Source organism: Cariama cristata, unplaced genomic scaffold (assembly GCF_000690535.1).
Source record: "Cariama cristata isolate BGI_N322 unplaced genomic scaffold, ASM69053v1 scaffold11675, whole genome shotgun sequence".
Taxonomy (NCBI): domain Eukaryota; kingdom Metazoa; phylum Chordata; class Aves; order Cariamiformes; family Cariamidae; genus Cariama; species Cariama cristata.
This window is the reverse complement of record NW_009619911.1, coordinates 312-13977: the sequence shown is the minus strand read 5'-3', so window position 1 is coordinate 13977 and position 13666 is coordinate 312. Positions and strand designations below refer to the sequence as shown.

Sequence of the window (13666 nt, the reverse complement as noted above, 5' to 3'; positions counted from 1 at the left end):
GAGCATATGGTGGCTGCAAGATGTTCTCCGTAACATGAATTGCCGGTCTCCATCCATGTCATGGTCAGCAGGCCCTTTCCTAGAAACCTTGCGAACAGACATCCTTGCTGTGGATCTCAAGCAGACAGCTCTGAGTCAGTGCGGTGGTAGAAACTCTGCTTCCCTGTCAGCTCTAAAGGAGTCCTCCTAAATCAAGATTAAGGTGTGAGGGCAGCACAAAGGTAGACTGCTGCTGCCAGCATCGCCTAGGTTTGGCATGTAAATAGCAGCCTTCAGTCTCCTTATGCAAGTGCATAAAATGCATAGTAATAAACTGTGACTTACTCCACTTTCAGGTACCTGGAAGTATGAAAAACAGTTAACCACCTAAATCTACTGCTCCACAAATATGCTACCAAGGGCAGGTGATAGGCAGCAGCAGTGTTGCACTGTGAGCAGCGTTCTTTAGATGTGTTGTTCCTGGGATCGTGATGCACCCAAGGTTTACATGTTAGCAGGCTTGGCTTTTTATTAGGGAAACGAAGCATCCATAAGCAGGAAAACAAAACAAGAGGCTTGAAATCATCCTCATCTTGTATTATACAGGATTTCTATATTCATCAGTACACAAGTGATTGCTAAACAGGTCCTCTCTACATTTACTTGCAATTCAAAACAAGGTGGTTATTATGCAAACAGGTTAGCTTTGTGGAGGCATCTCCAGGGTGAGCTTAACCCTGTCCTGTTTGGTTCCTCTTGTCTAAGTCTTATAGGTCTGTAAACGTTCATGTTGTTATACAGAACTGCGGAGCTATCAGCCATGTAGTGCGGCTGATAGTAGTTAGCCTGGATGGCCTTCTGTGGTGGTGGGAGTGTGAATGAGACATAGTTGTGGAAGGAATTAACTCTATGGAGAGGTGACTGGGGGGTGAAGTTGCTGCTGAATATGAGAGTTCTTGGAGTTTGCTTGGTCTGGTGGGTGCTGCCAGCTGAGAGGCTGCTGAAGGGATCAGAAGGAGTGTTAGCGCTTCCCTCGTTGCTGTAGGGGAGGCTGCGCTGGGGGGCCCAGCTCTTGCTGAACAGGAAGGGCATGGTGCGTGGTGGAGACTTTGGTCCCCTCACTGGCTTGGACAGCGCGTAAAGGTGTCGAAATTCTTCATCAAACAGCTCCACAACTTGCCCTGTGAACTTGGAGAGGAGATTGCGGTGAACCTGGCCACATAACCATGTGAAGCTGGAAGGAGAGACAAGGTAAGAGTTAGCGTTAACATCAGCCATTAGGAACTGGAGATCCCCACAGGGGCAGTGAGAAAAGCAAATGTGTTTTACTGCTGAAACTTCTTGTCCAAACACAGGATGAAGATGGTGTCACAGTTGAATTTCAGGTCAGTTCACATCAGTGCTCTTTGACTTGGATCAAGCTTTGTTACTGCAGCTGCCTCTCAAACCTTCAAGAAACCTTGTAAAGTTATGCAACCTCCTAAAGGGAATGGCGATTCAGATCCACTGCAGGACTAAATGTGAGATACAATATCCAAGGTTTGGGTGTCTGTTCCATCGAAAGGAGTTTAGACTCCTCTTTTGGGTACCTCTCTTCCATGCACAATGCTTAAATTCAGGTCTTACCATGTCTTGTCCGCACAAACATAAACTGTACCTTCCCTGCAGAATGCCGTGACAGTTGGTAACTCTCAGCCACTCAAAAGTGACATTAGAAAGACTAGTGAAAAATGACTATCCTTTATTTTCATTTTCTCATACTTTTTCTGCAGTGGTCAAGAGAAACGCATAAGAACCCAGCCTCCCTGTCACATCCCACTCCCCCAAAACCGCCACACGTGACAAATGCTTATTTTCTTCACTACAAAGAAAATGAAATTATAAATATTTCCTACAGCCTTTCAAAAAATAAAAATACCACTTTGCTATAAAGTAAGGGAGAAACACTGCAATGGTTTTCATTCTGGTAGTCCAGAGACACACCTTAGGATACCCCATAGCTTTTAAATTATTTTTATTTTATGTGCTTCCCCAATCCCCTTGGTAAACACAAATTTGTGCTCTTTTACAAAACCACAAGCCAGTTTGCCTGCTCTGTGCAGGCTGCCTTATCTGAGCAGCAGCATCATCAATAAAATGAGCATAGTTGAGAGAATGAAATGTAATTACTCCCTGAGCTGACAGGGGCTCGAGCTGTACAGCAGAGGATACAGAACAGTGTTGGATTTGAACCCGAGGTTATTCAGCGTTGGCAAAACTCTGCTCCAGTTCTTCCTGCATGGCTTTATTAGTTACGCTGGATTTGCACAAGGATTGCTGAGAGTCAGATTTGTAGGTGTGTGCACTTTAAATCTTGTTCTTGTCATGTTTTGACAAAACTCCTGTGAAACTCAGTGAGACTGACAGCCTGAGCTGATGCCAAGGGAATAAAGACAGAGGATTTACATCTGCCCATTCGGAGCATTCTTTAAGAGGGCTGGGTTTGGGGCATACAGCGGTTTTATACTGTTGCTTCAGGGGCAAGGGGAGGAGTGAAGAAATCGCTAGTTCAATACCACCGGGCAATGCTACAATATATACTGTACATTTTATGATTGGACATGAAAATATACAGTAAGTTACTAGAATACAGTTACTTCTCATCCACTTTGTTCACATCATTCTAAATACGGACAAAACCTTGGGAGTCGAGGTAAACAGCACAGCAAGCCAGCTCCCTGCTGTGTGAGTAACATCTGCTGTGCTAGCTCAACATTGCCTTTATTCACTAAGAAGCACTCTCTAAACCTTTGCATGTCCTTTGTCTAACTGTTAAAGAGATAATAAGCCAGGAACAAATGCAAAACCACATGCAATTAGTCTGGGATATCTACGCTGAAGGTTTCAAACTCATGAAAGGGCTGAGGCATGGTGTGGCAGGTTTATACTTTATGTGCTAGATATAGATCTAGTTTATAAAAGAAAATTTAGAGAGAAATAAAAATCTACACTTACAAATGGCTTTTAAAACCCCAACAAAATCAGAGGAAAAACCTGTTGTGCCCAATTTTGATAATTTACTCCCACATGTAACTTCCTGGAGTACCTGATGGACAGATACTCATTTGTGGCACATTGATCTTATCTGTAATCCTTGTAAGCAGAGAAAGTTGGATCCAATTAATAGCCCAAAGATTCTCCATGGCCTGATAGCAAATGGGTCAGCTGTAAAGTAACAAGGTAAGAATTGTGTGATTTTAGACAAACGTTTGTGGACTTCATGCAGCGAGTCACAGCAATTTACATTCTATGCACTTTGCTGAAGAACATGACGACTTAACAGGTTTTCATTGAGTTCATTCTAAGAGGAAATTAATTGCTTAGGTTTTAGGTCCTGTTTTGCTCCTTAGTTTACAATTCTGAGTGCTCTTTGGGAAAGGCTCAGAGAAGTTTGTTATTGTCACTATCTGCCCAGAAGGATCATTTTTCTATATCAGACCTCTTTGAGTGAAGCACATCAGAAAGAAGAGAAAGCACAAAGAAGTACTGTTGTCCCAAAAGTCAGGGTTTGTTTACCCGGTGTGCAAGCCAATAACACACAGGGTTGAGGTATTAGCTATTAGCAATTCTGCGCAGAAAGGGGTGCTAGGGGGTATTCCTGCAAAACTAGCATACGAAAGTAAAAAATACAAACATATTTATACAATTCTATTCAGGTAATATTTGCATAATGAATTTACATCACTACTTGTCTAAGCTGTGATTGGCTTAACTTTCGTCTCTGATTGAAGGTACAGTGCATTTTGAATGTACTGCGCATATTCAGTGGGTAGCGGTCTTTACTTCGAGGCAGGTAGCTTTAGTACTGGAGGTGTGGTTTTCATATTATAATGAGCAAAGTTCATCTAACGGACACATTTCTAGCTGATTCATACAGTATAGCCAAGTTTCTGAGACAATCAGCCCATTAAAGTTTCTGATTCCTGGTTTCAGATCTACTTGTTCCCTTTGTCCCATTGTTTTGTCAAGAACTGTTCTACCCAAATGATTTACCTCAGTTCCTCATTTCTGTTAGAAATTACAACTATAAAGACTTCGACATCAATTCCTCGACATCAGTACTGCCTAGCTTGGGGCCAAAGCTGTACCACAAATTCAGTCATTAATAGATACTTCTTAGTCGTCTTTCCAGGGCTTTGTCCCAAAACCTATGTCCTGTTCCAGATCCTCTCATTTATGATTGTCTGAATCAAACCCCACCTCTCCTGTCCAATTTTCATTTGCACTGGACTTGTTTTTTTTCTGAGTGTACCCTCTGCATTACTGCAGCTGCAGTTCATCAGGGATGCTCTCATCCCTTGTTTTTACAGCGCTACAGTAACATGCAGCATTACACACATTTAATCTGAAACGGAAGGACCGGGTTTTTCAGCTGAGCTCAGGTTTGAATTAACCTACAGGTTAGTGTTGCCTGCTGGTGGGATAACCTCTGTATGAGAAACCTGCCCCACCTGAACCGATGCTCTTGGCAAAGCACCCCAGATTTTGTTAGATACTGGCTCTTGAAGAGGCTGGTGGCTTTCAGAGTGGCAGCTGGGGAGGTAGTCAGCTGCCCCTGAGGATCAAGGTCTATGCTTTCTGTTGTTTTCATTTTGCCTTCTTTAGGAGCACTGAGCTCATGCACTAACTTCAAATTAATTTGAAAAAAAAGGACTAACACAATTATCATAGGATGGGGTAGAGTAACACAGAGACAGCAAAAAGAAATAGTGCATCCTAACCCCACACCATGGACATTGGCAGTAAAAATTGAAAGGAAAATTGTAACTTAAAACACTTCCCCATGCCTGCACTTGTGCAGACACATGGGTGGAACAGCCTCCAGAGCCTCTCAGCTCCTATCTACCCTGTGCGGCAGGACCACGCTCATCCACACTGACCCAAGGAATGTTTTTTTAATGTGGTTTTAAAAACCACTCTAGAGCAGGAGATGCCACAGACTCGGTGGTTGTTCCTTTGCCTCTAACTCGTTGCCAGCTTCAGTCCTCTTCATTGCCCATTAGGCAAATACATTTTGTCCCCAAACACTTTGGGTAGAAACAGTGAGCCAGGGTCCTTTTTAAAGCAGTATGTCCTGAAGGGCTACTTTATTTCCTCAGCCTGCTCCCCCCATCACTATTACAAAGTCATGCAGAGCACAGCACTTAGGTGAAATCTGCTGTTGTACTAGTTTTTTGTATTAGTTTTAAGATCTATTGCAATTTGATTTCCAACAAATGCATTGCAGAAGAGATTGAGTCTGTTTTACTCAACATCATTCTTGTTTATACCTGCAGAGGTTGGTGGATAAGGTTTAGGGATAACAGAAAGCTTTCAGATCAATAAAGTGAGAGCTATCAAGCCTATAGAAAAGCTACATACTGACAGCCAGTTATAACCCATGTGAATATGCAAACTGGTGCTGAGCATGCTCAAGTTAAATACTGTACAGATTTGGTCCTCAATACCCTCCCTGCTTGCCTGCTGGATAGAGGATTATGTGGTTTGACAAGGCTCTTGAGGTTAGAAGATATTGCAACAGCAGTAGAGAATGACAGAAGTGACTCTGCACAGGACTTTGAGGGGTTTTCTTTTTTTTTAGGGTTGAAAAGAGAAGCCCAAAGGAAGCTGCTTGGCTACAGAAAATAGATCTTGTTCTGTCCCTCTTCTCCCACACTTCCTTCACTTCTACTCTCTCTATAAATCTGCTTGTGCAGTTCTACACATCTTTGGTGAGGGATTAAAAAAACCTTGAAAGAACAAGAAACCCACAGACCAGCCAATAAAAAACCCCACTGAATATTCACTCATTTTTGTCTGATGGTTCATTTGGAAATTGAATGAAAACTGGATGCCCGCTTCTGTGGATAGCTGAGCTCCTGCAGCCTGCGCTAACCCCACGTATTTACCTTTACCTTTATTACTATAGTTATGTAATCCTCCTGGTGGCACTGTTTTATCTGACTAGAGGCATTTAAGCTTCCAAATCATAAACTGGGATTAAGAAAAACAATCTCATCCTTTTAATTAAATAATCACCTCTTGTCTTTTTGTATCTGGATTTCTAGGATACACTCAGTCATTTGTGAAGCTTATCTATGTAGCCATGAGGCTTAGGAACTTCATTTATTTGATGCAAGCTCAGAGTCTCCTGAAATTCCCTGACTGGAGGATCTTGGATCTTAACTAAAACCCCAGTTGTTGAGATGCTACATTCTCTACCTGAAATAATTATAGCAGCACAAAAGTGGAGAGCTTCAGACTCAGTGCACAGAAAAAAAAAAAAAAAGGAAAAGAAAAAGGGAAGGTACAACAGTCATGTAGACACATACTGCCTACCTGTTAATGAAACACAAGAAAAAACACTAAGTCTCTGAAGTATTTCTGTTTTACCTTTAATCACTAAACTTGTCACATGGAGAACAAATCCTCAGATAAGCTGAGTGACATATACTACATCAAAGGATCCCAAGGGAGACGGAAATGTATCATGTCTCATGATCACAGCATCTGAGGACCCAACAATGAGGAAAGCATAATATTAAGCTATACACATTTCTAGTTCTGCTCCAGGGCTGCACCAGCAAAGTTGCTTACATTAGTTTCTGAACATTTAAATTAAATTAAAAATGCTCCATAAAGAACTAACACTATCTTTAAAGCAAGTTAAATGGATTATTGAAAAATGGCACATATTTGAAAACAGGATGTTTTTTTGATAAAAAAAACCTTCTCACCCGTACAAAAATTTCCATGGCACGTTTTTGTGAAGTAATATTAAAAATCGTCAAAGAGCACCTAGACATGAACTGTAATGGCTTACTCACCTGTAAGATCCAGAGAGCACGTATCTCCAGTCAGAAATAAGAAATTTTTCTTGTATTTGTCCTGAAAATTTCCTGCCTGATTTGGCACAGTAAACCTCTCCAGTAACACTGCGGACTGAAATATTCTGTAAAGATTAAAAAAATAAATAAATTTCTTTTAAATTAAAAATCAGAAGGAAAGGGCACTTTCCCCCCCGCTGCCTTTAGCTCTTCACTTCCCCAATGTCTGCTGATTTCTTCATGGACTCTCCAGTGTTATATTTGGGGCTACGGGAAACCTAGCCAAGCTCTCTCTCACCTGCCTCAGGATTACTTATTTCAGTGGAGATATAAACCTGCATGGAAATTCACGCAGATGGAGCTGTGCTGTCTAATGATAACTGATACTACCCCAATTGAAATGAGTATGAGACACATCCACAGCAGAGAGCAGTCTGTTACCTCTGCTGACACCCCAGCAACAATTTGCTCTAGCTGTAAGCTATATTGTTTTACATTGGCTATGGCACAATACAGCGGGGCAAAACCTCTGCTCTTCCAATCCATCTGGGTCTGCAAGGACATACGTGCTGCTCTTCTGGTGCAGCCCAGATGAATGTTGACCTGCAGGATCAGATACAAGTACACATGTGAATGGAGAAGCAGGTCAATTTGGTCCATGCGATGCTCTGCACTGTCCTCGTACCTGAGCAAGTGCATTGAAGGCAGGCCAGGCATCCAGACCTGACTCTGCTGTCCATACGCACACTTTGCAGAATGAAGGCCTTAGTAAATGAGTGGCACCAAGGATTTGGTTCACACATTGTTGAGCCTGTGTATTGTAGCAGCATACTTTCAATAAATAGCACAGCCTTGTTCTTCCTAAGGAGTGGGGGTTTACAGACATGCAAAGAGTGTTATGAGCATTTTTTATTAATTTCAGTTTCTTTATATGTTTGGGGTGGAATTCAGCTCTTGAAACACAGGTGTCTGGTGAATGTAAGATGCCCTTAGGTCTCCTGCTTGCCCTCCAGCTGCTGTTCCAGAGGGCTGTTGCCTATGCAGTATCAGCCACCCCCACGAAGATGTCACAGGTGCCCTACAGCATCTCAAGCAAGAACTGAAATGGTCCCTAGGAGGTTAGTTTTAAGGTCAGTTCCTTCTGGCAGAGATGAAGGCAGACAAGCTAACAGCCAGCTAAATTTGAGAGTTTATCTTTAAAACAGAGCTTTAACATGTTTTATCAGAAACCACCTAGCACAACTAAGGTATTGCCATGCAAAAGAGTTTTGTGTGCCTGCTATCCATGGCTGCCAGACCACAGCTGCTGCAGTTATTAAACAGAAGTAGTTATAATGCTTATGTTAGACAACTCTACTAGGGTATTTAAGCTCTGTTTTAAGACTTCAGGGCCCAGATCAGTTTCATCTAAGGACCTAATGGAAATGCCTTAACTTCCTATAACATCCATGGGAAAATGCAGGCATCTTCAGAGAGGAATGAGGTGTGTTAATGCTACCTCTGGAAATCTCTTGCTCCCTTTTAATTACAACGTGGACAGACCGTAGCATAACCATGCTTCTAGCTCAGCATGCCTAAAGTTAGGCAGACAAATATGACCCTAAGAGTTTCAGAGCCACAGTACCTTGAAGAGATCCTCAGCAATTTGCAACTTGTCACACATCTCTGAGAAGAGATTTATATTGCCATGATCGAGCAGCAGGTAGACAAACACCATGCGCTTGTTAGCTGCCTCCAGGAGGTCACAAAGAATCTCAGTGTCTGTGAACACATCCATCACGATAGCTAGCACCTAGGGGAAAAAAGCAGAGGGATTAGCAGAGTCAATTTACATAACTTAAGGTTGCCTGTGAGGCCACTGAAATGTAGTTTATTTGTTTTTTAAAAATACTCCAACAAACACAAATCTTCAGAGATATATGTGGATATTTCTCCCGTTTTTCTGCCTAAGTGCCTGGATCAGTAAATTGATAAGACACATTGCTTCATTGTTTTATTGCTCATATAAAGCCAACATAACACATGACATACGCACTTCAGTTAAGCTCTTTTAATCATAAACCACAAGATGATCCACGAATTTGTAGGTGAGATTTCAGCACTAGGAAATATATTGAAATGCTAATCAGAGAATAATAAGGATGTAGCTACAATAAGAGACCACAGCCCTTGCCAAACAGCTGACTAGCTTTCATAAGTCACATGCATTTAGCAAGAATCACTGGATGATGCTTCCTCTGTTATGACTTACCCCTGGAAGGGTCCTGGCTTTAAATCCTCACTCTGTTGTTGGTAGTGTGGCAATAGACTGCAACAGCTCCATCTGTTGCATTTTGATTTTTTAGTAGTGATTTATAAAGGTAACTGTTTCAATTTAACCATACATCCATGCTTTTCAATTCACAACTGGCAGGACAGCATGTAAAAGTCTCAGGACTGACTGGGCAAAAAAGGCCCGACAGCTACTTAAATGTACAGCCTCCAGCCAGTGTGGATTGAGGGAGCTGTAAATGTGACATAAAATCACTTCCATACTCTAGCCCCTACCCCCAGCACTGGTCATGGCCTCATGAAGGTGCTGGCCTTCACTGATGGCTGCTATTGTCCATGGAAAGGGTCATCTCTCCAGGGCAATTCAGCCCAGCTAATACCTGACTTACCTTCAGAAGGTGCCTGTTTCTCCATTGACTAGAAAGGGAACCTTTGATAATTGCACTCACAGGATATTATCTTCAATCAAAACAAACTTTACAGTATCTCTGCAGATCTGTCTTACTAATTGCTTCCAACTTGCACTGAATCTTACTCCAAAGACTATGCCCACACCTGCCAACAAGCTTATTCCCTTTGCCACCACGAGGAAATCCTACAAGACCAAGCACACCCTGTGTGGCCAGCATCCTGTTCAGGCAAGCCAAATTACCCACAGAGCAGTGAGGATCCCACACCTTCCTCCTGCTGCCAAAGCACGGTGCTTCAGAAAGGGCTTTGCCAGCGCTAGGGTAAGTGGCACAATTACGTCCAATATCTCACATCTGCACTTACTGTTAACTCACCTTGTCTTTTCAAATGGCACAATACCACATCCAGCATCACCGTAGCTCCAAACCACTCTCTCTGGTACTGCTTTTTCACCAGCTGTTCTCAATTTGTATTTCTGCACCTGACTTTCCTCTCTGACTTCTCACTTCTTTTGTCCAAATTTCATTTTGTGATTTGCGCCTATTCCACAAATGTGTTAAGATTATAGTACCATTTGCCAATCCTTTGCAGTTTGATATTATCCACAAACACAGTCTTTATTCTGTTAAGTTAGTTGTTAATGGATATATCAAATACTAGGCTATCCAGGATGGACCCTTATCAGATACTAATTAATAAATGTTGCCATTGACAAACAGTACTCAAAAAGCAATTGCCAAATTTATACTGTAAGTGCTGCTCCAGCACCCTCTTGTAATGTAAATTAGATGGTTAAGAAGGTCATGTGAACCATGGATTTATATTACATTTCCTACTTTTTCCCCTACAAGTTTTCTCCTCTTGGAACAGAAAATTTGCCTGGGTTGATACTTTACCTGAGGCTTATTTTATTATTCCAGAGACATTTCTTCTGTTACTGTATCTTTCTGATGCCGCCAACTTAAAATGACTGATCTATAATTCCCCTGATGTGCTGAGGACTCGTAGCATTTGACAGAGCAGTTGCCAACCGGGATTCTTCTCCCCTGCCATTACACTCAGGGTTATCAGACCCAGCACTTGCCCTTGCAAGAGAATAATAAAGCAAAAGTCTGTAACTCCAGTGGGCTCCGCAGCCTGTGCCGGCCAACAGGCACTACAGCCTGGTTTTGTTCCGGATCATTCCCTTGTGAAACTGCTAGTGGCGTTTACACAAGGTGAAAACTCCCAGATGACGGTAAACATAGCACTGAAATGTCAAATATATTTTTTCCAGGAAAATGGGAGAGCTGCCAAAACACACATGACAGAGGCTTTTTGTCCCTCTCCAGCTGCTCAGCTTCTGGTTTCCCAGTGCGTGGGCAGCCTGGCTTGTGGCTGGCACCTCTCTGCGACCCCCGTCACCTGTCTGCTGCAGGGGCATCCTCTGCACCTTTCCCACATGTCAAGTTACGCTGCAGAGTCTCTGTATGGAGCCCATGTGGCATTTTTTAGTGACACTGACCATGTATTGGGGAAGAAAGGTCTTTTTTCTGAATAATTTCCTTCCTCTGGGGACAGCTGCTGGCACACCAGACACACAAGCCCTTCTCTGGACTCCCCTTCACCCACATCTCCCACGAATTCCCTAGAACAATTGCTAATGGCTCACAGCTTACTTTATCTTAATTGTCATTACCGATGCAATGGTCTGAACAAGCAAACCATCCTGCTGGTGATGCACGAGAAGGGACAGAGCCCAGCTGCCCTTTCTACAGCATATTTGCTCCACCAGGTTAATGGGAGTTTAAAAGAAGAGGGAATACTTTTTTTTTTTTTGGTCACCAACATAAAAAGGTGTTGGTGTGAGCACAGAAAAAAAAGAAAAGCATTGCAACGGGCTCTTTACAGCCACTTTCTAGAGCAAAGCTACACTGCAAAACACAGGGCTGGCTGAGATCAAACACCGCATTTACCTGAGCATTTTAAGAGCAGGAAGACAACTGAGTGCAGAGGGAACAGCAAGTCTCTCCCCTTACCTGAGTGGTCTTGTTGATGTACCGGCGTATGATGTCTCTAATGTTGCTGTTCTTCTCTGTTTGGAAATACACAGTGGCGGTGGATTTTTCCTTTAAATAGGGCTTCTCCGCTGTAATCCATGTGTGCAGCAGAGCTGGCTCGCTGCTGTCAGAAATGGTGGGGAAGTAGGTCCCTGAAGGGAGCGACCCGGCATCGTTCTGCTTCGGCGCAGTCGCCCCGTCAGTGGCCAGGGACTCCTGCGCATAATAGGACTCCCTGGCGTTATCCTTGATGTACTGAGCTTCCACCGAGGAGAGGAAATCCACCTCGCCCTCTTTGCTTAAAGTTTCGAGGTAAGAGTCTGTCCCACCGTCCAGGAAGGCGTCAGTGGCCAACCTTATGCTTTCATTGTGACTGAAATCCGCTTTTGTCAACTTCGGGGACTGGTTCTTGATATCCTCCAGCCTTTTCCTTATTTTGCCCATGTGTCTGGAGTGGCTCATGGCTCTTTGTCGCAACAGTCGGTCTGCTGGGCAGGCACCATGCATATGCGCGGCGCAGGCAGCGCAATCGTCCTTCTTGTTTGGAGACTGCATTCTGGCGTGAAATCACCCGGGCTGAATGAATTAATTATGAATAAAAATAAAGAGATCTTATTACCTCAGGCAAATTCACACTCCCTGATTTCGTTGGTACAATTATCTTCAAAAAAAACCCGAAGCTTGCTTCTCAGGTGGTGGTGTACTTTGGCAACAATCTGTTTCCAGATGGGACACAAGTGCAAAGCTGATTAGATTGCTTATCTGAGAGGCACCCACCTCACCCCCAGGGCATATGAAGGATTCAAGTCCAATTACCAGGGCCTTCTGATTCGGTTGTATTTCCCTTGCTGTCACATTCTGTGAAATGTGAGTGAGGAAAGCACTCAAGCAAAAGCAGGTAGGTTCCCAAGCATCGTTGCACAATCTTCAAAACAGCTTGAGGGTTCTCTGTCTTCCCATAGTATTCGTCAGGGAGCAAAAACAACTCTGATGTTGAACTGGGACGGAGACATCAGCCATGTCCATAGCTTCAGAAGAGCAGAAAGGGTCACGGACTCTTGTCTGTACCTACATGCTGCCAGGCAGGCTCAAAAATAGACTTGAACTTTGTCACTGTGCCCCATTCGTAGTATGTTGCTATTACCATAGACGATTCACTCATTTATTTCTTTAAAGCTTTGTGACTACGCCATCCTATTAAAAGAAAAATACCTCTTCCCAAACATCCTGAATATTATGTGGAGGGAGGGTTGTGAGCTGGCCTCAAAGCATCAGAAATACAAACACTCATCGCTTGATTGTGAACATTTAGGGCTGTTTGTTTTTGTGTTTTTTTTTTTTTTTTTTTTTTTTTATTGTGAAAATTTATGGCTTTTTTTTTTTTTTTTTTTTTTTTTTTTTTTTTTTTTCTTTCCCAGGCTGCAGCTTCTGGAGTCACGTTGTCCCCATGGCAGCTCAGCTGCTGTGTCATTAGCAGGACAGAGGCGCAGGTTCGCAGGGGGGGTGAGAGGCGCAGTGCCTCCGGGGAGCCAGGCCGACTGGTATGACTGCATGGGGGTGAGGAGGGGCAGGGTGGGAAGGCACCCTGCCTGAGGTATGACATAAATACCTGTGTGCATGCTTTTACGCAGAGGCACGTGTGACACAGTTTCCTTATGGAGGTTGGGTTTGCCCTCGCCCTGTGTAGCTCTGTGTCTGTGCACTGGCATGCCGTGGCTCTGGAGGGGAGTGTAGGATCGAGGGGACACACCAGTCTGGGCTCTTGCCTGGGGGTACAGGCTGCTGAGGGCATGTCTGAGCGGGAAAAGGCTCCTGTTGCTCTGACCAACGCGCTCGGGAGCACGGACATCTTCAGGGCCACTCAGAGTGACACAGGCCCAGTTTTTCCAGAGTAACTTCCCAGATTCTGGGTCTGTCTCTATGTCAGATGCCTCATGGGGGGAAAAAAGTAATTATACATGAGGATGACACAAATATATGTATATGAAAAAAGAAAAAGGGTATGAAATGGTTTGGATTTTAATCTCAGAGCCACAAAGGACAGGAAACACCCACCTGGGGGCTGAGGAGAGGTGGTGGCAGGGCCCGTCCCCAAGCTCCTAGTGTGATTTTAAAAACTAT

General features: G+C 43.5%; 1 protein-coding gene across 1 annotated transcript; it reads right to left on the bottom strand.

Annotated features, from left to right (window-relative positions):
* Positions 1 to 666: 666 nt before the first annotated feature.
* On the bottom strand, positions 667 to 12100 carry FAM83A (family with sequence similarity 83, member A). Its single transcript, XM_009701426.1, has 4 exons — positions 11525 to 12100; positions 8449 to 8616; positions 6825 to 6949; positions 667 to 1213 (listed from the first exon to the last, which is right to left on the bottom strand). Exons 1-4 carry the CDS (start codon positions 12098 to 12100, stop codon positions 667 to 669), a joined length of 1416 nt encoding a protein of 471 aa, XP_009699728.1.
* Positions 12101 to 13666: the final 1566 nt, after the last annotated feature.

Excerpts from the sequence above, each read along its gene's own strand:
- FAM83A (XM_009701426.1), bottom strand. The coding sequence starts at position 12,100 with ATGCAGTCTCCAAACAAGAAGGACGATTGCGCTGCCTGCGCCGCGCAT. Across the intron at positions 6,950-8,448 it reads TTGCTGAGGATCTCTTCAAG|AATATTTCAGTCCGCAGTGT; the intron begins GTACTGTGGCTC and ends TAATCTTTACAG. Across the intron at positions 1,214-6,824 it reads GTGCTCTCTGGATCTTACAG|CTTCACATGGTTATGTGGCC; the intron begins GTGAGTAAGCCA and ends CTCTCCTTCCAG.